Below are 27,195 nucleotides of genomic sequence, written 5' to 3'. Positions count from 1 at the left end.
GTTCGATTCGCGCTCACGGCCAACACCAGTGACGATTAATTGAACCGGTCCTGGGCCTCCCCTAGGTCGACTCAGCCTCAAATGAGTAACCTGGTTCGATGTGTCAACATCGCGACTGGGGATAGACAAAGGACGCCGGGCGTGGTGTTGGCCACTGACCCCCTCGTGCGCTGTGCCGATCTTCATAGGTGTTCGCCAAGAGAACTTGCTCCAACATTGCGTTAAAGCCTCTACGGGGTATCTTTGTTTCGTCTGTGTATACGTGTGAGCGTGTGTGTGTGAGCATGCGTGACTTTGTGTGGAAGAGCGTGCGCGCGTGATGGGGGCAGTCTCGTTCGTAGTGGTTGGCACACTATACCCTACCAATCCCGCAGCCTGAGTTCGAATCCCAGCCACGGCCAACAACCAGTGGCGAATATCTGCGCCGGTGATGGGACCGTCCCTAGCTTGACTCAGCATGGAAGGAGCACCTGGTGCCGAGTGTGCAAACATCAGCATTGGAGAGACAAAGGCGGTCGGACGTTGTGCTGACCAATAGCATGCATCCCCTCCTCCTGCGGCGTTCCGGCCTTCGCAGGTAATTCGCAAACAGCACTCGCCCCAACAGCCTGCGCCGGCTACACGGGGGATCTCTTTTGTCTGCTTGTGTACACGATTGTTGTTGTGTGGTCATGCGGAGTTTCGCAGTCAAGTTGCAATTGTCAGAGGGAAGCCCTACGCAGCAGCCCTTGCATCATTTGTTCCACAATTGTCTTCATAACCACATAGGGTGCCGAATGCTGCCAATTAAAAAGCATTTCGAGCATTTTTTGTTTCTCATGATCACAACAATGCATCGGCGTAGCAAGGGGTCATCACGATGGCGCTTGTACAATGTACGCGTCACGTGAGGAAAGGGGGTTAATTAATGCAACGACAAGAGAATGTCATGTTGGGAAAGAAAGCAATCAGCGTGTGGATATCAAACGTCTTTGGAATACAAAAATACATCATAAGTGTGCGTGTGTGAGACGAACAGCGCATAAGTACGTACCTGCTGGATACTTCCCGTGATGCTGGGCACTGGTAGTATTTGCCACCCGAGGTGATAGCAACCACATTCCTTACCAACTTGGCTCATGGGCTTATTAAAGCGGTAAAGCTCTGCAGATTATATTAAAGCCAGTCTCAAAGTTGATGATGTCCTACACTTTTGTTCGCTTGCTCTCTCTCTCTCGCTCTTCACTTGACAGATCTATTTTCTGGCTCCGAATATTTTGTGATATTTGTTTGAAGCTTGGAATTAAATCAAAATGCTCTTCGGTCGGGACCGGTAGCCAAATTTTTCTGAGCCACTTCACACTTGGCGGTGTTTTTTGTGACATTTTTCATTACGGATTGTGATGTGTCGCTAGAAGCAGCTCCACTCACGCGCTGTGCAAGTGCTGATCCCCTTCTCTGCCAGCAACCAGCGCTATGCTACGTAGTGACCTAATTCCATGTTACTATACAAGCAACATAGGCACCTGGAATATTTTTACAGCGATATTTTTAGAAAGACTGAAATATTTGTTCCCAATTCGATACGATAATTGATACTGCGGGTTATGATTATTCAAAGCGATTTCATTTCTTACTCAGTGAAGTTATCGCGTAATGTGTTGTTATTAACATGGAAAATTATAGGGGGAATTAAACATGATACAAATTGTGGGGTTTGTTTGTGTTTTTTAACAAAGGGAAGTAAGATTTTCACATTTCAGCCAACTGGTCTTCGGGAAATAGTGGCGTTTACAGAGCGTTTTGAATCGTGTCGCAGGGTGGGATTTTGTGGGTTGGTGATGTAGGTAGGTAACACATTAAAATTAATAAAAGTAAAAAAAAATAAACATCACGACGTTTCGGAGGCAACACGGAAGCTTGTGTTGCCTCCGAAACGTCGTGATTTTTATTTTATTTTACTTTTAATAATTTTAATGTTTTTAATGTTTTACCTACGTGACTTTACCGAAAAAACCTAAGAATATGAATCCTTGCAGTCACGAAAGCTTCAAATCTAGAATTGGTGATGTCAGATGATTTGACTCATCTCACCGCGGCTCAGTGAATCGCCATCGTCTGAACATATTTTAACGCATTTTAGGATCGTCTGACCGAATGGTAATTGGGTTTCCCCAATCGTGTACAGAGCCGTTTTGGGGTAAGGGTGAACATTTGGCACAATGTGACTGTTACGATCCTACGTAACCCTGGGCAATGGACAACGCTGCACCTGACAGAAAAAAACAACGTCTGCTCTCAATACGTAGGTATGTTGAACTTCTTTCGCACCGTACGTAGCCAACCGTGATAATCGGAGGTACGGGGGGAAGAGCAACAGACAGAAACACAAAAAAGCAGTTCTACATTGTAATATAATTCACGTGTAAAATCAATTGTTCTTCTACTGGACGTAACGTTTCAGTTATAACTCTTCCTAGCTGGGATTTGAATGTAATGTTCTACTACAACAACAACAACAAAAACCCCATTACAAGCTGAACATGTTTGCGCACAGTTCATTGGTCAACTTGTAAACAAGTGACGGGTTGATGCAATGCCTGGATGAAGATGTTAAATATTAACCAAAATAAACGTGTGGTAGCGCTCGCTCCCTGACCAGACTTGTTTCGTGGTGTTGTGTTAATAAAAAAAAACGTGAGCAGCAGTGATGTATTGGCGAATACACCGCGCTACGATCCCAGTAAAATCAGTTACAGATGCAGGTCCATCATTGGCAAGTTGATATCTGAAACTGGTCACGGGATCCCGTTCACCAACGTGCACTGACCAGCGGGGTGAAGTATGGCCAAACGGCCCCTATGACACTATGAGACCTCTTTTATCAGTGGCAAAATATAGTAATAGGTTTTTACCCTTTCAACTGGTACAAAAACTTCAAGGACAGTGCATATCATTATCAGAGTTGTTTCTTTTTTTGCATTTTGACTGCTTGTGTTGTGGTTATTGCAAACATGATGCCTTGTATAAAGGTGTCAGTTTTTGTACCAGTTGAAGGGGTAAAAACCTATTACTATAACCCCTATGACAGATACAGCCTGGAGAGGTCTTCAAGATTATTTACAGCCCTTTGCCATTCCACCGCTGGACGATGGCCTCCTTGGGCAGTGTCAGTTGTGAGCATTGCTTGACCATACTTTGCCACATTGGAGGTGAAGCAGCCAGGCAGTGTGAGGACTGGTGGATCACAACATGCTGTGAAACTCGCTTCTCTTGGGTATCAAGGTGCCAAGAGCCTAACTTGCCAGCAGCCACGGCGGCGAGATACAGGAGGTCGCGAGTTCGATCCCGACCCTGACAGTGCATGTTGTATATTTGGAGTTTGCATGTTCTCCCCCGTGGTCACGTGGTTTCATTTTTTCTCCATATTTTCCCTACACATTTAGAAACGTACGTTTAGAGGATTTGGCTGCTATAAATTTCCACACGATAAGCCACGTCGTTGAGCTATCATTTGTGGCCAGGTCGCCTCTGAGAAATAGATATATAGCTCTGTGGGGCTTGTCTGGGTAAGCTATCATTTGTGACCAGGTCGCATCTGAAAAATAGCTACAAATCTCTGTGGGGCTTGCCTTGGTAAGCTATCATTTGTGGCCAGGTCGCATCTGAAAAATATCTAAAAATCTCTGTGGGGCTTGCCTGGGTAAGCTATCATTTGTGGCCAGGTCGCATCTGAAAAATAGATACAATTTTCTGTAGGGCTTGCCTTGGTAAGCTATCGTTTGTGGCCAGGTCGCATCTGAAAAATAGCTAAAAATCTCTGTGGGGCTTGCCTGGGTAAGCTATCATTTGTGGCCAGGTCGCATCTGAAAAATAGATAAAAATGTATGTAGGGCTTGCCTTAGTAAGCTATCATTTGTGGCCAAGTCGCATCTGAAAAATAGCTAAAAATCTCTGTGGGGTTTGCCTTGGTAAGCTATCATTTGTTGCCAGGTCGCCTCTGAAAAATAAACAAATGATCCTTATGGCGCACCCCGGGTTACCAAATAATGAAACATGGCCGAGGCAATTAAATATGTTATTTCTGGGACACTTTTTTTCCCGGGGTGTACTGAACTCCACGCCTGGGGTACCAATAAATCCGAAATCGGTGCTACTCCGCGATGTCGAAACGCTGCGAGGACGATTGCGCCGAAACCCTGAACGCTCTCGTACACAGCGTGGTGGTGCATCGTGTGCACAGCTCGTCGGGATGAGTCGATTGCCGCATCGCCGACCATCAACAGACTCAAAACGACTGCGTCACGGACATTATGCGAGAGCCGGGGTACTATGGTGCCCGGGGCACAGCCATCAGGTTCGTACAGCTCAATGGGCCTTACCTGTTGATAATTTAGAATGCAGTGCAGCACAAGCGGACCCCACTTGTTCCGTCTATGTGGAGTGGCGTTGCCATCCTCGCACGCGTGGGTTACATCTCTTTGCTCCCACGCGTAAACACTCATTTGTAGACAACCGTAGAGTTTGGCCAACTGGAGGCGCCGCCTCTCCAACTGGCTCGCTGCCTTCCCCGCTCGTCCGTGGCTCCTCGCGCCTCCGAATCACCCTCGCTCTTCGAGAGTCGAAATTGTAATTATCGTGGTGATCATCGCGGTCAGTGCAGGTCAATGAAAAAAAGGGGTGAAGGAGGCTTGGGGAGGTGACAGATGCCACGGCAAAATCACGCATCGCTCACCGCTCACGTTGTCCATGGCTGGGGAATCAAACGTCAGGGTTTGTTGGGCTCCCAGCGCAGTGCGCAAACCGCTGCACCACCGCCCCCCCCCCCCCCCCCCACAATTGAACTCAAAGGCCAAACGAGACGCACGCGGTAATTAATACACGCGAGCGACGCGCCTCTTGACTTTGCGTGCAAAAGTAAAAGGGGAGGGGGGGGTAGGAAAATGTGTGAACTCGCGCGGGTTGCTAGCTAGCTTTTGACGGATTAAGGCGGACGTTTTAATTAAGCGGAGCGGTTGCCGTGGTGGGGGGGAGGGGAGAGGGGGAGGAGGGCCCCCTTCGTCGCTGACACGTCTTTGACGAGATGGAAATAATAGTCGAGGCGCCAATTACTTACATTGAGAATAAATATAACAACAACAAAACCTCGCCTGCGAAATCACGCACGCTCGTGTGACGCTGGAGGTGGCCTGTCCGTGAACCTACGCCCAGTTTCAAGGCGTGCGGAAAAATAATAATGATAATAATAGGTTTTAGCTTTTCTGGTAATACAACGGTTGTGTTGAGATGTTCAAAGACCGAATAAAAACTTTTGGCAAGAAATCAAGGACTACATTAACCACACAAGGTACTTGCGGCGATCATGCAAACAGACACGGCTCTGATTATAACATTTGCATTGTCTTCTTTGCAACTGATTGGCCTACACCAGAGACAGCCTTCTTTAGGGCCTAGTCTCACCACCAGCGTCAGAGCAGAGGACAACGCCGAAAGGCGAACGGTACAAGGACAATGCACGATCAGAGCAATTTGGGCTCGGGGTAAGCAGCTGCAACATCTGACCGTTTTGCCAGTATCAAAGTATGACAAGATAAGGATAAGTTTTCTTGTGTTTTGTTTGAATGTTCACCACAAGTACTGTGCGCGATTAATGCAGTACGTGATTCCTTGCAAAAAGTTTCTATTTGGTGTTTGAAGATCCTAACACCTCCTGTTTGATTGCCAGAAAGGCTAACACCTATTTGTATTTTTTGTCATACTTTGATACCTAGCAAAAAAAGTTCCCATTCAGTTTCAAGGTGTGTGTGGTGATATTTTAGTTTTTTTTTCCATCGATGTCTTAAGCGATGCGCTCGGTGCAGCCGATGTTAAATGCAGAGGTGTCAATCGCAAGCACACACGTGTGACGAACTCGCCTCGATGTCACCTCGAATCGGAGCTCACGTATTTGTGGTGATTCTTTGATGGAAGGACGATGCTCTCTACACATTGCGAGGTTTTCCGTGGCTGTGCTGGACGGCTCTCTTGTGTTTTGTTTGCGAATTTGCGCTGAAATTTCAGTGCCTGAATTTGACGCTCAGAACGTGGAGCGAAACGTCGGACGTTGTGCCGAAGAACACGCCACGCAACCAGACAATGCATCGGTGAGATGTAGAATATTCCGTGTTTTGATGATGATGATGATAATAATAATAATAAAATAAATATTGCTTCTTTATCCAGAAAATAAAAGCAAAGTCGCAGGACACTTTTATTATGAGAGTCCTTACACATTGAGATGTTGGCCAATGCCATTCATGAGTGTGTGGCTCCATGTGGGACAACCCCCATAATGCATGTGAGGGGATAACACGCAAAGCGCAAATATCTGAACGGATATATTCAAGAACCCGTTGCTGCACTCGCAGCCCAAGCTAGCAACCCCTGGTGTTCGCAGTATCGCGTATCGGTACTAAGCAGGCTCGATCCTCTGGGTGATTTACCATTAATGACGAATGTACAATACTATTTTGAATATTTTGTTAAGAATATCATTTTTTATTACCCTATAAAAGCCATACAAATCGAGTTGCCACGTGGGCGAATGTACCTAATAATTATTGGCTTTTCGGCAAAACGGTAATTTTTAAAAGCGATTAAAAATTTGTATAATTGTGTACAGTTTTATTAGCATTAACCATGATGCAAACTCCAGTTATCCTCGCAGCGAATTTTGGCGAACCATCGACCAAAGACGGTCACTGCATCGCGCACTTTCAGATGTGCTTCTTTGGCCGTCTGGAACGCTCTTCCTTCCTATATTAGGAAGCCACTGGAGCTACGCACTTTTCAATACTCTCGATTGAAAACGAATTTCTTTAGAACTGCTTGTTGTGTATAGTTTGTTGTCCTCCCCCCGCACCTCCGATTCGCAGGCCTGGCTACGAAAGAAGAAGTTCAAACATGCATACATGATAACTAAATTGTAACAAAAAAAATGCATTGCTCGGATTAACATGAAACTCATCAACTAAATTTCGATTTAAAGCTTTCGTGACTGCAGGGATTCATCTTCTTGGTTCTTTCGGTAAAGTCACGTAGAAGGGAAGTAATAAAATAATAAAAATAAAACATAATAAAATAATTCTCACGACGTCCTCAGGTGAAAACCAGGTCAGACGCTGTCGCCTCGATAGACCTGGTCTTCACCTGAGGACGGCTGCTTGCGTTGTGGCCGAAATGTCGTGAGAATTATTTTATTATGTTTTATTTTTATTATTTTATTACTTCTCATCAACTAAACTTAAACGTTCTAACCCAAATAAATTAACCGGCTATGAATCACATTGTGGCTTGCCTTTAGCAGCGGGGGCTTGCAGTGTGTGTGGGGGGGGGGGAGAAGTGTGTGGGGGGGGGGAAGTGAGTGACTTTCGTGAGTAGAGGGGTAGGGTGCATGCGTTCAGTCTGGTGGCTGGGAGGGTGCGTTGCAGAAGAGAGGCCGTACACTCCGCCGCTTTTGTTTGTTATGGCCCCACCTCGGGGCTGGCTCGTTGCGATGGAGACGATACGACGCCCCGTGATAGAAACGCGTCGAACACACGGTGGCCTCCTCGCCTGGTGGAAATGGAGCGCACGTCCGCCGCTCATTGCGAGCTAAGGTGAGTGAGACGCGGAGAGAGATACGATCAAACCTTCCCATTTCTCCCCTTCTGTCCCATCTCGCTCTCTATTCTCTCGCCTATTCCCCTCCTCTCTCTCTCGTCTTCACTTCTCTTCGAGCGCGATCAATTATTCAAAGCGTGTAACGTGAGCGTGCCTCTGGGGCACAAGCGACTCCGCCTGTGGTCAGCTCTCGTTACCGTATTCCCCCGTTTATAAGACGCGCTTGTTTTCCCCTCTGTTTTAAAACATTAAATTGGGGGTGGGTGGGCGGGGGGGAGGGGTGCGTCTTATACTCCGGTTATCTGTGCGCCTGTGTGTGAGACCAGATTAGTTTCGCCTTCAATATTATTTCGTATTTTACGCCGGGCACAAAATTTTGGGGTGCGTCTTACTTTCCGGTGCGTCTTATAATCCGGTGAATACGCTCAGCTCGCGGTGGCCGAGCTAGCGAGTGAATGCGCTGCGCGTGGTTATTTTTTCTTATTTTTTTTGAACGCAGTGGTCCGCGCTGCGCTACCAACGCCAAGCCAGCCGAGTTCGATTCCCGCTCACGACTAAAAACAGTGGCGAGTATACGAACCGGTCCTGCCCCCCCCCCCAGGTCGACTCAGCCTTAAATCAGTACCTGGTGCGGTGTGCAAACATGAACACCACAAAGGCGGCCGGGCGTGGCGTTGGCCAGACCATCGCCGCGCGTGCTAATCTTAATAGGCGCTCGGTAACAGCACCTTGCCCCGACGGTCTGTTGAAGGCTACATGGGGGATCTTTGTCTTTTTAGCATTTCGGCTGTTCTCATTTCTGTCCTCTGGATAGGGGGCCGTTGCCCGAAACATCAGTCTACTTTATATTTATCAGGCATTACCAATTCGAGGAATATATTTAAACGCCGTGCTTTGTGTGACACCGTCACAACAGTCCCGTAATTGTGAGTCGTTGTTAATTGTGAGGTGCGTATACGTGATGCCCGACTCCAAACCTTAAAAATCTTCCAAGTTTGATGGGTTTTCTTTCTCTCAAATCTTTATCGCCGGTGCATGGCCGACGCTGCTTAAAGCATGTGACTGTGACACACACACACTCCCTCCCGTTCACTGTTTCCGCTGTTGGTAGCGAAAACGACAGCAGCCTTCGTCATTGTACATGTATATTTCTGTTGTGTTACGCATGAAGAGAGGCACACGTTGAGGATGCATAAGCACTTAGTATTACACTGCACATATAAAACTACGGCATAGTAGGCCGTTGATTATGATAATGGTGATTGGCAGTCAAGCTGCTGACGATGTGTAGTCACGGTGCCAATTTTTATCTGCCCCAGAGGCACCTCCGTGTGTCTCACGATTCGATTCCAAGAGATTCCTGACACGTTGGGATGCCTTGCCGAATGTCATTGGCGAGGAGTGTTTTGTTTCGTGTGGCCCTGCTTAGTGAGCTCCCTGGATCCGACGAGATCCGGTGCATTGTGAGTTATTAATCATATTCTTAGGTTTTTTTTCGGTAAAGTCACGTAGGTAAAAAAAAAATTTAATAAAAGTAAAATCAAATCAAAGAGAGTTATTTGCTGGTGGGACGATGATGATGATGACGACGAAGGCGATGACGGCGAGAGGACAATAGCAATATTCTACCGCTTATTTGGCTATGAACCATCACGGCCGATGCAACGCTCGGTTGTCCGATTCAGGAGCCCTGCAGCCAACAGATCACAACCTAAGGGCTGCGCGCTTACCCCGTGACTTCAACAGCCAGACAAGAGGATCATTCAACGACGTTGCCGACGTTGCATCTCGGTCATTGCCTCCGAACGGACATCGCCCTGAACGCCACCGATTTCGCCAGGTCTCCGAACGCCACGCATAGAGGCAGGGGGGGTTCCCACCCTGGTTGTAGCGCTTGGGGAGTTGGAATGTGAGCGAGAATCGAACTCGGGTCGCCGGGTTTTGCGTAGCGCGAGCGCTCACCGCCACCACGCGAGAGGATCGCGTCGTCGCATCTGCTGCCCTCCGTCGCGGCTTTATTTCAGCGTGGCTCGCTCCATGCCATCCCATCCCGCGACACGGCTACGGAGATGGCGCGAAGTCCAGCTTCGTGTCAGCCGAGATGCTCAACGTGGGAAATGTCTCTGGCGTTCTTGCAGGTCTCCTGCGATCGCCGAACAGACGACGTGCACGGTGCGATGAACTGAAAGGGCAGCGGCAGGGGCAGCTGACGAACGATCGCGAACTCTCAACGCCACCTGCAGTCTTGGTACTAAGTTGCTTTTCGACGCCCTATCGGTGTTTATGGGTTCCTGTTGTTGATGGGTTTTTTTTACTCCACAGGTGTCACTGCCACTTGTGGGGCCGTACGCAATGAATGAATAAGACATGCATGCATGCACACGTGCAGCGATGAATAATTAATGCCATTGTTCGTGGCGTTTCTAACCGCGAGTTAGTGTTGAAATGCTTTGTATTTGTGTACGTGTTACAGAATATGATGTTAACAGAAATCCGGCACGCCACTGTTTCTGCTTGGACATGAAATAAGCAACGCGTTGTGGTGATTGGTTTTATTTGCAAAAACAACAGACGGTCATCATTGAACAGTCAACTCGGAAGTATAGATACGTACAGACACGGGTTGTCTCTTGCCATCGCACAACAAATATACGCCATATCGCCTACATTTCGGCTGTTGAGGCAAGTGTTGTTAGCGAGCACCTATTAAAGAAGGCACACAACGCAGCACGCACACCTTCATCGACGACAACAACAACAACAACAGTGTACGACTTTGAAAAATATTCACCGGTCCAATTGGGGAAACACGCGGCTTAAAATCGTGCGTAGATTTTAACAAAAAGAACAACAACAACAACAATTCAAAAAGGACCCCACGAAGTCACCCAAAGTGAACACGATGGCCGAGGTGGACATCTCGTCAGCGGCGACCAAAAGCATCCGTCCGTTCCGCTCGAGCGAGGAGTACTTGTACGCCATGAAGGAGGACCTGGCCGAGTGGCTGAGCGCTCTGCACAGCATCGACATCACGGTGGACAACTTCCTGGAGGAGCTCGAGACCGGCACGGTACTCTGCCACCACGCCAACACCGTGAACCGCCAAGCCGCCGAGTTCGCAGAGGCTCAGCCGCAAGCCGCCGCGACCATGCAGGTAAAAGGCGGTTTGAGGCCCGGCGGCCGCCCTGGTTAATACTGCGTGTGTATTTACCCACCCCCCCCCCCCCCAACGCTCCTCTACCCCCAAAATGAAACGCACGGTCTTGCTGCACGGCTCACCGTAAGGATCCCGTGACGTGGGTGTGCGTAGGAGACACTGTTCCATATCCGCTAATTTGGAATGTTGATCAGGCAAACAAAAAACTGCAAGTATTGTGGTTAATGCAGACATGAATCCTTGTAAAAAGGTTTTAGTTTTGTTGCCAGAAAAAAGGGGGAAAATCCAATATTATATGTTGGTACTGGCAAAGGTGGTAAATCTTTTTTAGCTTGCACCGTGTATTGGGTTCCAGACGTCTCATTGTGACAGTATTAATAATAATAATGAAAGTATTTATTTAAAGGGACAATGCCCAACAATTAAGTAATCATGCGTCTTTGCTTTCACGGCGGGCCCCGTCGGTCTAAGATTTCCTCAAAGGGGGTGGATCGCGCAACTTTATACTCAATTAATATGATATCCAGATGCGTTAACAGCTGGGTCCATGGTAGACGGCAGGAAAATAAAATATGAATGAATATACATTTTCTTAACATGTTTGACTTTTGTTTATCTCTCGACGATTCGAAGCACCCCCTTGTGGTCGACGGGGTCCCTATGCGTCGCAGAACGCTGCCCCATAGCCCACCCCCCCCCCCCCCACCAATAGTTGCGCCTCTGCTCAAGCCTATCAATCGATCTTCAGCAAAGCAGCAGCATAACATTGTGGAAACCCCATTGGAACCTCATTTGCCAGTAAAAAATATGATAATTGTTTTTTTACCCTTTTATCTGGCAACAAAACTGACACCTTTTTTTACAAGGAGTCATGTTTGCATTGACCACAATACCTGCAGTCATAATGCAAACAAAAAACACAACTCTGATAATATATGTGCACTGTCCTTGAAGTTGATTGGTCCACACCCGAGACAGCTTTCCTTAGAGCCTAGTCTCACATGGTGTTGGACCAGATGACGCCAAAAGGCGCGCAACTCAAAGACAATGCACCATCAGAATATGAGAGCTCGGTGTAAGCATGTACACATTGAACCTCATTTGCCAGTAAAAAATATGCTAATTGTTTTTTACCCTCATATCTGGCAACAAAACTGTCACCTTTTTTACAAGGAGCCATGTTTGCATTATGACTGCAGGTATTGTGGTTTATGCAAACATGACTCCTTGTAAAAAAAGGTGTCAGTTTTGTTTCCAGATAAAAGGGTAAAAAACCAATTATCATTGTGGAAACATTCACGTATGGCAGCCCTGTCGAATGTCCGCATCGTCCTGCGGTGTTGGCACGACGACGCCGCTGCGGAATGGTTGGGCATTCAGCGTTCCGCCTCCGGATTATCATCATCATCATTAGTATTATTACAAGACGCTCCGGAAACTCTTCCAAGACGTCAATGAAGGTTGCACGAATCCGGATCGCACGCCAAAAACACCGACCCGATCGAGAAGACGCACCCGCCAAACGCTGAGCTCGAAATCGCCCGCGGGAAAGGGGCCGTCCATAAATGACGTCACGCACCTAGGGTGGGGGGGGTCAGACATTTGTGACGATGTGTGACAAGAGGGGGGGGGTTTGAGAAATGTGACGTCACATCAAAATGCGCAACTTTAAATAAATATAGACAACACGTTCTACTTAATTAAATAGACTTTTCAATAAATGTTTTCTCCTACAACATCAGAGTGCAGCGCCACATTAAATACGCACTACAATAGTTTAAAGCGATTTGAAGCATGTTTAATTTATTTTGTGGGGGGGGGGGGCAGAGCTTTGTGACGTCATTTGAGGGGGGGTCTGACTTTTTGTAACGCCGCGTGGCGAAGAGGGGTGGGGTCAAAAATCGTCCAAAATCGCGTGACGTCATTTATAGACGGCCCCTTGCCCGAAACGTCGCCTATTATACCCGCCACGTCCCCGCTCTGTCGCGGCTGTGCTGTCGACGAACGTGCTCAGTTTGTGTTGTCACGCTGCTCGGGATTTTGTGAATGGAACTCCCTCCCCTAGTCTCTTCTCGCAAGTCCCGATACAACCTTGCTCAGCTCAAGACGTTTTACAGAGGAACTCTCTCCACACAGCTCCCTCTGGGGGGGCGGTTTGTGTTCTTTTCCGTCAGCAGTGGAACGAGCAAGTCACTTTGTGTGTGTGTGTGTGTTAGTTAGTTAGTTGGAGCGATAGTGTAGCGGTTAGCGCTACACTGCGCTATGAACCCGGCGACACGGGTTCGATTCCCGCTCACGGCCAACACCAGTGACGATTATCTGAACCGGTCCCGGGCCTCCCCTAGGTCGACTCAGCCTCGAATGAGTACCTGGTGCGGTGTGTAAACATTGCCACTAGGGAGACAAAGGCGGTCGGGCGTGGTGCTGGCCACCCGCCCCCTCGTGTACCGTTCCGGCCTTCATAGGTGCTCGCTAACAGCACTTGCCCCTACAGTCTGTTAAGGCTATATGGGGGATCTTTGTCTTTGTTAGTTAGTTAGTTAGTTGTCCCCGCCCGCCCCCCACCCCCGGCACGGTTGGCTACATACGGTGCAAAACGAAGTTCAACACACACGCACACGCGCGCACACACGCATACACCTCCAGGCCTGCACCTTTACCTATGCCGCCCGCCCGCCCGCCACCACCGCAGCTTCCCCAGGGAGACCTGGCGTTCGCGTCGCGCGACGTGAAGACCCGCTCCTTCCAGGCCAGGGACAACGTCTCCAACTTCATCGGCTGGTGTCGACACCGGCTGGGCGTCAACGAGTCCGTCATGTTCGAGAGCAACGACCTGGTGCGTTTGGTGACAACGAGGCCAGGGTCGCGTCCCAATCTCAGAGATGTTCGATAAATGGGCGGGGGAGGGGGGGCCCTGCGCAGAAGTTTCATTGTTTTGTGTTCTTGCCAAACCGTCAGTTTCAATGTATTAAACGAAAACTATTTGTTTTTGTTTACGAAAGCCCTGCCAGGTGCTCGCAGTACGGGTAGACGTTGCCACGTGTAATCCCAATTGAGTAATTTTTGCGGGCGCTCTTTTCAGCATGGCATTGTTTGGCTAACAGCAAGTTACATCCTAGTAAGCAGGGAACCTTGGGCTTATTTTGGGCCAACTTTGGTCCAACGCTGGGCCAACGCTGGCCCAACGGTTCCAACCACGCGCCAACGTCGCCACCGACGTTTTCGCATGTCCACCGGGATCGTATCGTGACGCGCTGTCAAAAAAAAAAACATCATTCGGGGTGGTCGTCCCGACCTCGCGAACGAGGCCCTCACTCTCTACACCCCCCCCCCCCCCCCACGGCGGCGGGCCCAGGTCCTGCGGCGCAACGAGAAGCACTTCGTGCTGTGCCTGCTCGAGGTGGCGCGGCGCGGCGCGCGCTTCGGCATGCTGGCGCCCGTGCTGGTGCAGCTCGAGCGCGAGATCGACGAGGAGATCCGCCTCGAGAGGCAGCCCGAGGCCCAGCCGCCACCCCCCGCCGCTGCGCAGCCCCAGCGCAAGACGTGTGATCTCAAGAGCCTGGACGGCATGGTCAGTCTGACCCTGCCGACACCACCACCACCGCCACCCCCATACATCCATCCACCCCCCTCGCTGCCCCCCCCACCACCACCACAGTTTCACCACCAACACCTCCACCGCCACCCCCACCCACCGGCCACTCCTCCCCAGCCCGACACCACCTCCCCCCCCACCACCGTTCTCCCACCCATCCCTCTGCTCTTTCGGTTTCATTTGTTGTCCTTTCCACGGCTGGCTACCATAGGCGGTGTGTGACTTCTATATTTGGGGGGGGGGGGGGCAAGGGGTTCACTTTGTTCCTCGCGTTAGGGATTGTGGGTGCGTGTAATTAATTGAAAAAAAATTTACCTTCATTGTAAACTACTGAAAATAAATTCATGAAAATGTCCGGTTTGGCCGGGGCGTTGCTCCCCCGCCCCCCGCCGCCCGCCCTCCTTCCCCACAAACTCAGCCCATGTTGGCTACGTACGGTACAAAAGAAGTTCAACATACGTGCGTAGCCACTCCTCGCGCGGTCGCTGTCGAGTCTGCAGGCGGTGCAACTGCGCCAGACCAAAGGGTGAGGTGCGGTGGTCACGAACCAGATTGGGTATGAGGCACCAGGCATGGCCAGATTAAGAGTTACGAAGAGTCTAAGGCTAAATAGGAGGCAAAGGCTTAAGTGTGTATTATATATTGCAGAGAGTCATCAAACACATGTCATTATTTAGCCATGATTAACAAATGTATTCGACTCGAGGTAAATTCATGAAACGTAAATTACTCGCTACACTCCTGTCTTAAAAAAACATTGTTTTTACTAGCTTTAGCTGTGGCAAAGCCATGAATTAAGTCATCGTAATTCACAGACAAAAAAAATGTCGATGGCCGCGCTACCGTCGCTCAGCTGTTACTTCAACAAGGAGCACAAAATATGAGGGCATTATGAGCCTGTGGGGTTTTGTCGGTATGTCAAGTAAATTGTCACCATCAGGCCCATCGTCAGTGCACATCATCCGAGACAAAACTCCCAAACCTGCTTGGGCTGCATGGCGGCCAGCGGATGGATGTGCAGGAAGTGGGCTCTTTAACCTGTCCGTGCGGACCTCTTGAGTGCCATGCTCTCATTACGCGTGGCTTTTCTTGAGATGCTTCGGTTTTACACTCCCTACAGACACAAAAAAAAACCTCTCCTTAAAAAAGGAAACTGGCCAAATATTACCACTCGTTGCAAAAGTGTCTTGAGACTCTGCGAGGATTTTCCTGATGAATAAATTACACTTTCATTAAATGCAATATATGTAAACAAACACTTGCGAGGTCCGCTGTCATGTAACGGATTGACCCGGCCCACCGAGGTCCATGATTCCATTTCCGTGGCGTGGAGGCAGCCGTCGTTGTTTGAGGATCGGTTGTTCGGTGGGAGTCTGGCGCAACACAGATAGCGGCATCCTCGTGATTGGTGGCCGTTTGCCGCTAATGAATAGTATTTTATGGCCGCGGTGACGCATCGCTCGTAGACACGCGTCCCCAAAACAGCGAAGGGGGTCGCGGTGTGTCGACGGGATTGGAAGCGGAGAAAAGACAGCCCAGTCGGCAAGCCTCTCGGCAAAGAACGTATTTGCTTGTGCCAATCGCGATTGGTTTTGGGGGCCCAACGATTGTGGCCATGTGTGGTGTGCTAATCACCACGAACGGGGACAAAAGGATGGAATGGATTTTGAGGGTTTAGAGCTGTCGATGGGCCGTTGCAATTTTGGCAGGCGACTCTCTCTCTCTGTTGCTCGACAGTCCAGGTGGCGTCCGCTTTCCAAGAGTTTGCGTGACACAAAAAAAAGTGCCCAAAGGTCGCACTGCGGTTTATCCCGACGGTCCAAGCCGATGGACATCCTCGACAGCGAGTGCACGCGGCGCTCCTCACGGAGTTCACGGAACGATCCTGCAGATTTCGATTTAAAGCTTTCGTGACTGCAGGGATTCATCTTCTTGGTTCTTTCGGTAAAGTTACGTAGAAGGACAGACCCGTTCTCCACCTGAAGACGGCTGCTTGCGTTGTGGCCGAAACGTCGTGAGAATTATGTTATTATGTTTTATTTTTATTATTTTATTATTTTCCTTCTACGTGACTTTACCGAGAGAACCAAGAAGATGGATCCTGCAGATGTTTAGAAGCCGGCGCTACCACCGTCCCTGACAGCAACGAACGCGCGCGAAAAAGAAAAGGCCAAAAATGTCATCAAATGCACGTTGCGTTGTTCGTTACACACCGCTTACAGACACGGCTGTTGGCTCAGCGTCTCCTATAAATCCGAGTTACAGGGTGGCACTTTGCCTTTATTATGCTTTGTGGGACTCTCAAAAGGGGGCAGACGGCACTTTAATGCGCGCGCCCACCGAGTAAAATCCGTGCACGCCACTTCATTTGGCATCGTCGGCTCAGTTGGATTGATCGGGTGCTCCGATTTAAAAATCAACATCGATTCCGCGCATTCTCTGAGGCGCGCCGTCACAATCCTTGAACTGAACGCTACTGCATTATGTCAGAGCTGCTTGTGCGCGCGTGTTGATGTTTGGGTATATGCCAGTGTTCAGGTCTAAAAACTTCACGATAAACTTGCCACCACCCCCCCCCCCCCCCCGAAAATGATTTGGGGGCAAAATCCCCAGAGTTCGTCGTTGATTCAGGGGTCCGGTTGATTCTTCTCGGACTTGTGCCTCCCTGTTGCTCTCCTCTCTTTCTCTCTCTCCGCCCTCTCCTCTCTCTCTCTCTCAGGTCTCTCCAAAGGTGCAATACCCGGATCCCCTCCCCCTACCCTCGCTGCCATAATCTGCGTTGTTTTTCATTTTGTAAAGTGTCTTGAAGACACGATCGCATCTCGCTGCTAGAAATATATATATTCGAAAATCGCCGTTGATGATGTGGCCTGAGTTTACCCAGGAGTTCATATTCTTGGGTTTTTTCGGTAAAGTCACGTAGGTAAAATTTTAAAATTAATAAAAGTAAAATTAAAATAAAATAAAAAAATAACGACGTTTCGGAGGCAACACAAGCCTCCGAAAGTCGTGATTTTTATTTTATTTATATTTTACTTTTATTAATTTTTTGTTTAAATTTTTTACCTACGTGACTTTACTGAAAAAACCCAAGAATATGAATCCTTGCAGTCACGAAAGCTTCAAATCTAGAATTCACCCAGGGGGTTAATGCCAAGTCGTGGTGTGTCACCAGCACGCGTGAGGTTCTGGGTTTCAAATCCGAGTTGCAGCCACCGATAAATAACGCGGAGTGCTTCGGCGTGATTGTGAATTCATAGCCCCTTGCTTGGTAACCAATGGCTGCACAACAAACTCCAGCTCTGCAATCTGAAACATAAAGAATGCGTTTGATGGACGCCGGGGCCAACACGTTTATAGGAGGGGGCTTATAAAACAAAACAATGTGGTGACTCCAGCGGTGGGTAAAGTGAAGGAAATGCAGAAGCAGCTCTCCAAAAATCCATCTTCGCGAGACCGCTAACGCGATGCTGCTGTTGCGTTGCTGCCTTCAAGAGAACGACGAATGGAAATGCCTCGTGACAACGCGACGCTCATGAGCGCCAGCAGGAACTTATTCGCGAGCAAAAACGAATAATCAGACGTGAAACGATCCACCTCCCCCCCCCCCCATCCGATCCAATGATTTGTGATGATTCTTGGTGGCGATTCGATTTTTTTTTAACATGTAGATTTTTTTAACCTCCTTTTTCCAGTTACTTTGTATTATTTTTCCATTCTCTTGATCCCACGTCGTTGGCCTGAAATCTATCGTTCGCATGCAGTTTGCATAAAATGTGCATACCATTTGCATACATCGGAAATGATGAATTCTCACGCGCAAACTTAGATACTTGCATCGCGACATTCCAATCAATGCACGGCATAACCGCATTCTCCGAATTATGAGACGCGCCTTTTTTTATTGCCCTGCATTACAAAGAAACATGTATTGGTGCGTCTTATAATCTGCTACGTATGGTGCGAAAGAAGTTCGACGCACATACGTAGCCTATGATAATACGTGCAGTGTGTTTGAAAACATTTCTATAACTTCATGAAAACCGAGCCACAAGTTTGGGGTGCGTTTCATTTTTTACTTTCCAACCCCATCTTAAAATACGATGAACGTGATACGCGCCTGGCAAAACAACCTTAACCTTTTAAGAAAAAAACAATCTCGTATCATCACGATGATTATTGAAGGTTCAGCTCGGGCGTTGCGGCGGCGACGCTGGGCGCTCGCTACACCACGCGTGCCAGAAACCTGGCAACGAGAGACGCCGCCAGTCGGCCTGTGCACACAGCAGCAGCAGCAGCACCACCACCACCTCCCCCGTCCACCCCCGCCGCACCACAGAGTCAACACGGAGAGGGAGGGAGGGAGGTCGTTGCGGCAGCAGCGCAACAACCGAGACTCGCCACCGTGACGTCATCACAGGGGACCCCTCCCCCCCCGACACACACACAGTGGCGGATGAAACTAGTGCGGGGCCCTGCAGCGTATGTTGTCAAGGGGCCCTAAATAAAATAAAAACCACACAAATGTTGTAACTTGCATAGCAAAGTAATTGGATTTTTTCATTTGCTATACAACCGGATAATACGACAGATCACTAACCTTGAACACCCGGTCGTTCGTAAAAGTTGAAGGCGGTATAGTACTAGAGTAATAGCGCAAGTGCAGATTCGGTGAGCCGGAATTGATAGCTTGAAAGCGTTTAGCGCGGGGCCCTTGAAAGTGCGGGGCCCGTAGCTACTACATATGTGTAGCTACTACGTATCATATGTAGTAGCTACACATATGTAGCTACTTTTGCTACTGGGATAATCCGGCACTGCCCCCCCCCCAGCACGTGCGGTTCCCAAAGTTTCGAAAAAAAATTCGAGCTGCCACGGCGAAGCAAACTAACCACGGTGATGATGACGGCGGCGGTGACCGTCGTCATCGTCAATGTTGTTGCCCCCTTAGTAAATCTGAACATTAGGGGGCCATCCATTTAGTACGTACGCATGGAGGGGGCAGGGGGGGGTTAACCCAAACGCGTATGCTTGCGTATGGGGGGGTCTACTGACAATGTGCGTACGCATAGGAAACGGGGAGGGGGGGTGAAGCCTCGATAATAATGTGTCTACATTGGCCCTCAAATGAGTTAGATAGTCCGGCGGTGTCCTATTTGTTTGCTTAAACACGTTGATATTATTAATAATCCTTGATCGTTTCTGCGTAGATTCAATAGCGGCCGTTCTATAGGATTCGGGGGGGGGTGCGTCAGGCGTACGTACGCAGGTGGGGGGGGGGGGGGTGTAGAATGTCCGCGTGCGTACAGGGAGGGGCAGGGCTCAAGTTTTGACAGATTTTTGCGTACCTACTCAATGGATGGCCCTTTATTCTGATGATGGTTGTTGTCGATAACTGACTGTAATTCCCATGCTGGGGGGGGGGGGAGCAGCGTGGGTTGATGAAGGGGGGCGGGGGGGGCACGGGGGGGGGTCGTACTCGGGTCATCGGGGTTCAGGGTGCCGTGCGCTAACCACTGCGCCGCCGCTCCCCCCAAAAGTTCAGAAATAATTCAGTTCTACTTCACTGCACTTACGAGAAGGGGCAGGTTTTGATGCCATGACGCCAAGCGTTGAGTCTGAAACCACTTTCTTCCCGAGTAAATATCTCAAACGGCACTCAGTTCTATTGCCTTGACATGCACTGCATGGGACTTGCGGTATAAATAGCACGCGACGGTGATGATGATGAAGACGGTGGCGGTGGTGGTGATGATGATGGTCAAATACGTAGTCCGGACACATGGTCTGCGTTGTCGCTCAGAGCCACACGTGTCTCCGTGCCCGTCTAGGTGCGGTTCCTGCTCAGCCGATGCACGTGCCCGGTGCAGTTCCCCATGGTGCGGGTGTCAGAGGGAAAGTACCGTGTCGGGGACTCCAGCTCCCTCATCTACGTCAGGGTGAGACCCTCTCTGTGTGTGTGTGTGGGGGGGGGGCGGTAGTGTAGCGGTTAGCGCGCTGCGCTATGAACCTGGCGACCCGGGTTCGAATCCCGCTCATGGCAAACACCAGTGACGATTATCTGAACCGGTCCTGGGCCTCCCCTAGGTCGACTCAGCCTGAAATGAGTTCCTGGTGCAATGTGTAAACATCGCCACTGGGGAGACAAAGGCGGCCAGCAACCTACATGGCATTGAGGAGGCCTTCATCAAGTAGTGGATTCGTCACGGCTCATGATCGTAATAATCACGACGACGATTATGGAACCGTCCTTACGGCTCTCTCTGTGTCGGTGGCACGCGGGCAGATCCTGCGGAAGCACGTGATGGTGCGCGTGGGTGGCGGCTGGGACACCCTGGAGCACTACCTGGACAAGCACGACCCCTGCCGCTGCCTGGCCCCCAGTGAGAGTCCCCAACCCCCCACCCCAACCCTCCCCTCGCACCCCAACGCTGCCAACGCTGTAGCTTGACCTCGATTAAAGGATGGGGGGGGGGGCATGCAAAAACTCAGGGGTAGACACACAACCGCATTCAACAAACATTCATCCCGCACCTCCGATTAGCACGTTTGGCTACGTACGGTGCGTAAGAAGTTCAACATACATACGTATATACATGAAAGGATTGTTGAACTCAAAACGGAGTAACAATGCGATTCACGTTCTTCTGTCAGGCATCCGCTGAAGATCCTATCCCCCCCACCTCCCCCGTACAAATTATTCTAACATCGTTCTTTTTCAACGGTTTTATTTAACTTCACTTGTGTTTGTCGTGGTCAAATTTTGTAATCAAAATTTAGTCTACTTCCTGTTGTCCAATCAATTCCACATTTTGCACACGTACTCAGATCCGAAGACAATACAATTCTGTATCAAAATCGGCATCAAATAATAAATTAATTGCCTCCTTTCAATCAATAAAAAAATTATGGACGGCTTCTTAATTATATATATATTTTGTGTAGGTCAAAAACGCCGCGGCCCCTAAACTGTGGAATCGACTCGGGCACCATTGACGTACTTCTCGACCGTCAGTTAAACGAAGTTGTTAATAAAACCGTTGTTTTTTTTACTTTTTTCAAGGAGTTTATTTAACTTGACCATATAAATCTTCCTCTTCTTGAAAAAGCTGTGCCAATAAATATGTAAGTATTCCACGAACCTTAACGGCCCCAGTTTTTTGTCAATTGCATAATAATGATCCGCCACTCAAGGCGAAACATTTCCGTGCAGTTCTCCCCTCTCTTCCGGTGGTATCAGGAGATATTCTTATTCTTCCCGTGACATGCGCTTGTTTATTTGTACCTCAGAGGTGGCAACTTTACCCGGACACATGAAACGGCGTGAAGAATGACTGCGGCAAGCGCACCGATTTCACCGCGTGTGCGCGCACTACGCCTCTCTCACTCTCTCTCCCGTGCGAATTCCCCGCCCTCAGCTCACAGGACGCCGGTCAAGGCAGGGGGCTCATCGCAGCTCTCCAAAACGGCCACGTCGGTGTGCCCGGAGCAGACCGGCCTGGGGCCCAGGTCGGGCTCGCAGCTTCGCCTCTCTGCGACGACCCACGACCTCCGGCCCTACTCCCCTCTCCCCGGGACCGCTGAGCACCGTGGGCAGGGAAGGGAGGGGACGATTCCTCGCCCCGGGACCCCCGTGAGGTACGGTGATGGGGATGGCGGGAGACAGCTCCGTGGAACACGGGAGCAGGAGTTAGACTTTTGCGGACTTTCGCAAAGTGCTATGGTGACGACGACATCACTCGCTCGCCGCTGATGTGTGGCCATGTCCAGGTCGCCAGGGTTCCGAGCGTGGTGTTACTAGCTAGCAACCGCGCCACCGCTCCATTCCCGCCTACCGTCTTGGAGGATGTATGTACGTATGTATAACTTCTTTCACGCCGTACATAGCCAACCTTGCTAATTGGAGGTGCGGAGTATTATGGGTAAACGAACTTGGATCAGTTCTATTCACCAAAATAATGTATGTCCATGAGTCCAACACGTCTCCTTCCAGACCAATGTTTTCTATAAGCGTTTAAACTTCTCATCAGGAGGGTGTGGCCTTTGTAAACAATGCTACTGGGTTGCCCGTTGCTGTATGCAAGAGGACATTACTTGGTGGCTCCATGAATTGACCAATATCACCTTCATTTATCGAGGACCGCATAGCTCGAAGACTGGATTTTGCGTCAGCCCACCACGTGGTTGCCTTTACCGCTCGCCCGTGGTTCCTCCCCACTCCTTCGAGCCGTTCTCGCTCTTCGAGAGCGAGCGAATGCCGTGCACGTGCGCAATTATTCCCGTCTCACTCGTCTCTTTGCTCTCGTCATCAGAATGAGGGACGACGACATCGGCGGTAAGAGCAAGGAGAGGCGGAGGCCCCTTTCGACCCACGACCCGTTCGTCGGCGCGCAGGCCTCACGCCCGAGAACCCCGTCGCTGCTCGAGCAGCAGCAAGAGCAGCAACAGCAGACCGCAAAATTCAGACCAACGAGACCCCGCAGTGAAGTGGAGCCGACTCCTCTGCACAGCAGACCCTACTCTTCGGCGGAGTCGCTGACGGGCGCTCGGCACGATAACGAGCAAGTGCTGCTGCGGGTGCGGCGCAGCAAAGACGGCCGGCACGCGGTGACGCGCGTCGCGCTCGTCGAGGTCGCGCCCTCGGCTCGTCGGAGGCGATTGGAGGAGCCGCTCGAAGACGAAGCGTCCGGGGCGAGTGGCGCTCAACTCGGCTCCCAGCTGAAGGAGTCGATGAGCACGAGCCTTCCCGCCCGCGCCAGCCCGAGGCAGAGAGGGGCGGCCGCGGACGGCATCCGGCAGCTTGTGACCCAGCCCGCCACCGCCGTCAATAAGTATCTTCCCTGCGCGCCTTCCATGGACAGAGCCCGGTCACCGGCCCCGGCACGCTCTCTGGCGGTCTCCGGCACAAACAGCATCAAGAGCTCCAGGTCGCTGGACACTCAGCTCGACGTGGTGAGCTACAGGGCGCATCCCAACCGGCGAAGCGACCCTGTCCAGAGGGACGGCGCTTGGTCTCCGCAGGCGACGGCTCAGCTTGTTTACATCGACGAGCACGGGAAAGAGTTGGAGCAGGACGACGACGATGACGTCGACGAGGAGGACGCGAGTGTCGCGTGCAGGCCGCCGGGCGACCGCCCGCGCGAGGAGGAAGCGGAGCTCTACCGCCGTCTGGAGGAGGAGTTTCGGGCCAACATGCGCAAGAACAAGCTTGACGCAACGGCCGAGGGAGGAGGATTCGACAATGAGATGAACGACAGCGGAGTCGCCCCCTCTCTGTCGGGCTCCACACCCGCCGCGTCGCCGCATCGCGACTTCTCCGACATCGCCAAGAGCGACTCGGCCTACTCCTCCTTGCTGTCGCTGGAGACGATGCACCCCAAGCACGGGGGCCTCCCCAACGGCGCTCAACCCCGGGACCGCGCGAACAAAACCCCTCCCGAGAGCGTGCGCGACGAGTTCGCCTCCCCCCACCACGTGGGCCCGCCGTCCTCGCGTGGTGGCGGCAGCAGCAGCAGCCACCCGGCGCTCAGGCACCTGGGCGCCAGCCTCGACATCGGCGGCACCCGCACGAGCGGCGCCCGCACGATCGGCCCCTCATCGTGCGGCGCGTCGGACGATTCGGGCACGGAGCCGGTAGGGGCGAGGATTTCGGTGAGCGTGCCGGTGGCCCAGGGGGATTACGGCGCTGTCGTGGCCGAGCTGAAGCAGAGCTCCGTGCACCTCAAACGCGTCGACATGGATGGCTGGGGCAGCAAAGCGCCCGCGCTGGGCGCACTCCGGCGCGACGGGACGTTCACGCGAATGTCCAAGTCCGTGGACGAGGTGAGGGCCGTCGACCCGCAGCCCGCGGTGGAGGCCGTAGAGAGAGCGTCGAAGAACGGGCACCGCGACACGCTGACGAAAAGGCTGATCCTCGGCGAAAGGTTCAGTGTCATTGAAGACAGTCTCAGGTCGAAACTGGCGAAGGCGCCTCCCATCAACGGTTCGGACGGTGCCGTCAATGGTGAATGGCGCTCAAGTGAAAGCAGCCACGGAGGCGATTCAGACAAGATGTCGGAGGTGGCTGACGGCAGCGAGGTGAGCGCGACGCCACGGGTCGCAGACGATCGATTGCAGAATGATGGGGTGAATGGGGAAACGCTGGGTTTGCGAAATTCAATGGTGGCAGCAGCAGCAGCGGAACCACTTGCGTGCGGAGAAGAGAGGGCATCCAGGCGGACGCAGCAGCAGCAGGCTCGGCAGGGCCTCTCTCGGCCGAGGAAGAGCCTTCGGAAGCCTGAGCGCGTCCCGTCCATTTATAAGCTGAAGCTCCGCCCGAAGATTCGTCCTCGTCGTGACCACAGGCCAGAGCAACGTCCCTCCAAAATCCCCACCCCCACCGTCTACAAGCAGGCCGAGGCCGGCGACAAGGAGACCCCTAGCTCCGGGAGCCCAGATCCTCCGTCGTCCCCCAACAAGCTGGGCTCGCGAAGCTTGCCGACACCACGGCCGCAACACGCCACGAGTCCCCCTCAGAATTTGAGGAGCTCCCTCAACTTGCAAAATGGGGGCGGCTGGCAGTGGCAGCGCAGCCGGCCTTCCTGCCTGCGTGGCATCTCAACGCAAGGTGACCAGTGGGACGGCGCGAGTCTCGGCCGACAGCCAGGCGCAAGCGAGGCCCGGCGCGCCCCGATACGCCGTGGCCCAAGTGGGCCGTGCCCCGTCCACGCGGGCCACGGGAAGGAGGCCGGGTCAAATTGCCCGCGTTCCCTCCAACCGCTCCTCTGGGCGGCCCGCGAGCCGGCCGCCGCAGGGCAGCGGCGCGTCTCAGCTGGGCCGGGCCCCGAGCGTCAGGACGATGTCTCGGACGCCGTCGGCAAGACAGCTGGCGCGTAGGGGCTCCCGCGTGCGCAGCCTGCTCACGCCCAACGTGAGGGCCGAGGAGGAGCTGGGCTCCGAGGAGGACGTGTGGCCGCCACAGCACAGCGTTCCGCCGAGGGCGCACATCGCCGGCCGCAGGCTGCCCTCTACGCCGGACGCCAGCCCGTCCGGGCCTCGGGGCTCCGGCAGTAGCTCCAAGGCATGCTGCTCGGGGGCGGCAGCGGACGAGGAGTCGTGGGTGTGATCATGAGCGACCTGGCAGGGCCGCTGAAAGTGCTTTGGAAGGCCATCTCTGGAAGCTTCCGTGGCCATTTCTGAAGCACCCCCTATATGGCCCTGTGACCTGGTCCATCTCGATGAGCCACTGGATGTAAGTGTCTTCGGTGGGAATCAATTTCTGCACGAGCACCTTGGATTGTGCGTGTGTGCATAATGTGAATAACAGACCGATCGGCATGATAGTATTTTTCTGTGGTGGTGGTGGTGTACAATACGGTGTGGTGTTGCATAAGTAAGAGTTCTGCAAAGTATTATGCACAATGCTCCAATGTGTTCTGCTACGCGTGTTGAGTGTCAAATGCTAATGTGATCAAATGGGCTGTGAATCGCAAACAAATATTGAGCGTGGTGTGGCGACGAAGATTAATATATCGTTCAGCGTGAGAAAACAAGTGAAGGGGGAAAAACCCTCGGTCAAATAATTCATGAGCGACGTGAGTCCCATCATTGGTACAACTAGAGTAAACTCTTGATTATAATTATTATTCTTCCGATAATTCCGCTGCACAGTATTTGGCAGCTCACGAAGAGAGAGAACGACTAAGAGGGGTGAGGGCGCCACGGACGAGTTGTAAAGGCAGCCGGGCGGTGAGCCGCCGCCAAATTACCCCCAAGCTCTGGGGTCCCTCTGTATATTAAGGTGTTATTATCGGTCACTTAAAGAACGTTTACATGTGGGAGGAAAACCAAAGCACTCGGAGATATCCCACGCCTGGAAAGGGGGCAATGCGCTATCCCATGCAGATGTAGAAACTAAACTATATTCACTTGTACGTATACACCGCGGCTATGTATACACGCACATGGCAAGGGAGTTACACAACGCTTGTGTGATCCACCAACCTTAGCTGCCTCCACAGTGCCGGCTTACAGCTCCACGTTGCAGCATAGCCACCGCCGTGATAACGGGGGGAAGGGTAAGGGGTGCCGCCAAATAACCCAACAACACGGATATTGCGAAACGTGTAAAGTAAGGCGACAACAAAGCACTTCATAACAAAAGGTTAGATCGCGTTAGGTATAAATGTGTTGAAACCCTCTACCACCCGACACGGCCAATCAGTAAGGGGTTTGTCACGTAAACAAAACGCCAAATAGTTCACTACTTCAGCCCACCGGTGTGTTGGAGAGTACATCCACAACATTTACGTTTCGCTGGTAATTACATCCAGCATCATCGGGCGATTTGCCAGAATAGTGAAGCCATCCACCTGCTTCCGGTCTTAAAAAGCCACTGTTGATTACCTACATAGAATGGGGGTGCATACTTAGCGCGCAAGTCTTAATTTTTTTTCTATCCAATGCTCCTGAAAGTTGCAGTCACGTGGCCGCCGAGTCACGGACCCGTCGCGAGCGAGCAGCACCGAAACATGAAACACGAGCGCGCGTGTGTGAGATGTTTTTGATAATTATTTGATAAATTTAGTTTTAGTGTTTGTTTTTTTTTGCTTTCTTCGTCAGACGCAAGCACGGTTAATCCCGCAAGCCGCATAATCCGGATGATTATTAATCGGGAGCTCACGGCGACTAGTTTGACGTCCCGCGGAATGGGGTCGCAATCACCGGCCACGTGCGTGATGATGACGTAGCCGTCTCTGATCTTTAGTCTCCACGTGGGCGCTTTTCATCACCCCCCCCCCTCCTCCTCCTCCCCCCGCCTCCCCCTTCTAGCCCCCCCCCCCCC

At 51.3% G+C, this 27,195-nt stretch overlaps 1 protein-coding gene across 1 annotated transcript; it reads left to right on the top strand.

Annotated features, from left to right (window-relative positions):
- The first annotated feature begins 344 nt into the window (after positions 1-344).
- LOC133348411 (GAS2-like protein 2) lies at positions 345-27,195 on the top strand. Its single transcript, XM_061561203.1, has 11 exons — positions 345-577; positions 6,040-6,122; positions 7,449-7,616; positions 9,759-9,868; positions 10,094-10,774; positions 13,470-13,613; positions 14,133-14,348; positions 20,204-20,311; positions 20,659-20,755; positions 21,791-22,010; positions 22,685-27,195. Exons 5-11 carry the CDS (start codon positions 10,523-10,525, stop codon positions 25,245-25,247), a joined length of 3,600 nt encoding a protein of 1,199 aa, XP_061417187.1. The 5' UTR covers positions 345-577; positions 6,040-6,122; positions 7,449-7,616; positions 9,759-9,868; positions 10,094-10,522; the 3' UTR covers positions 25,248-27,195.

The sequence above is a fragment of the Lethenteron reissneri genome, chromosome 27, assembly GCF_015708825.2.
Source record: "Lethenteron reissneri isolate LAM-NWPU_2019-01 chromosome 27, ASM1570882v1, whole genome shotgun sequence".
Lineage (NCBI taxonomy): Eukaryota > Metazoa > Chordata > Hyperoartia > Petromyzontiformes > Petromyzontidae > Lethenteron > Lethenteron reissneri.
This window is presented reverse-complemented; position numbering and strand designations above follow the sequence as displayed.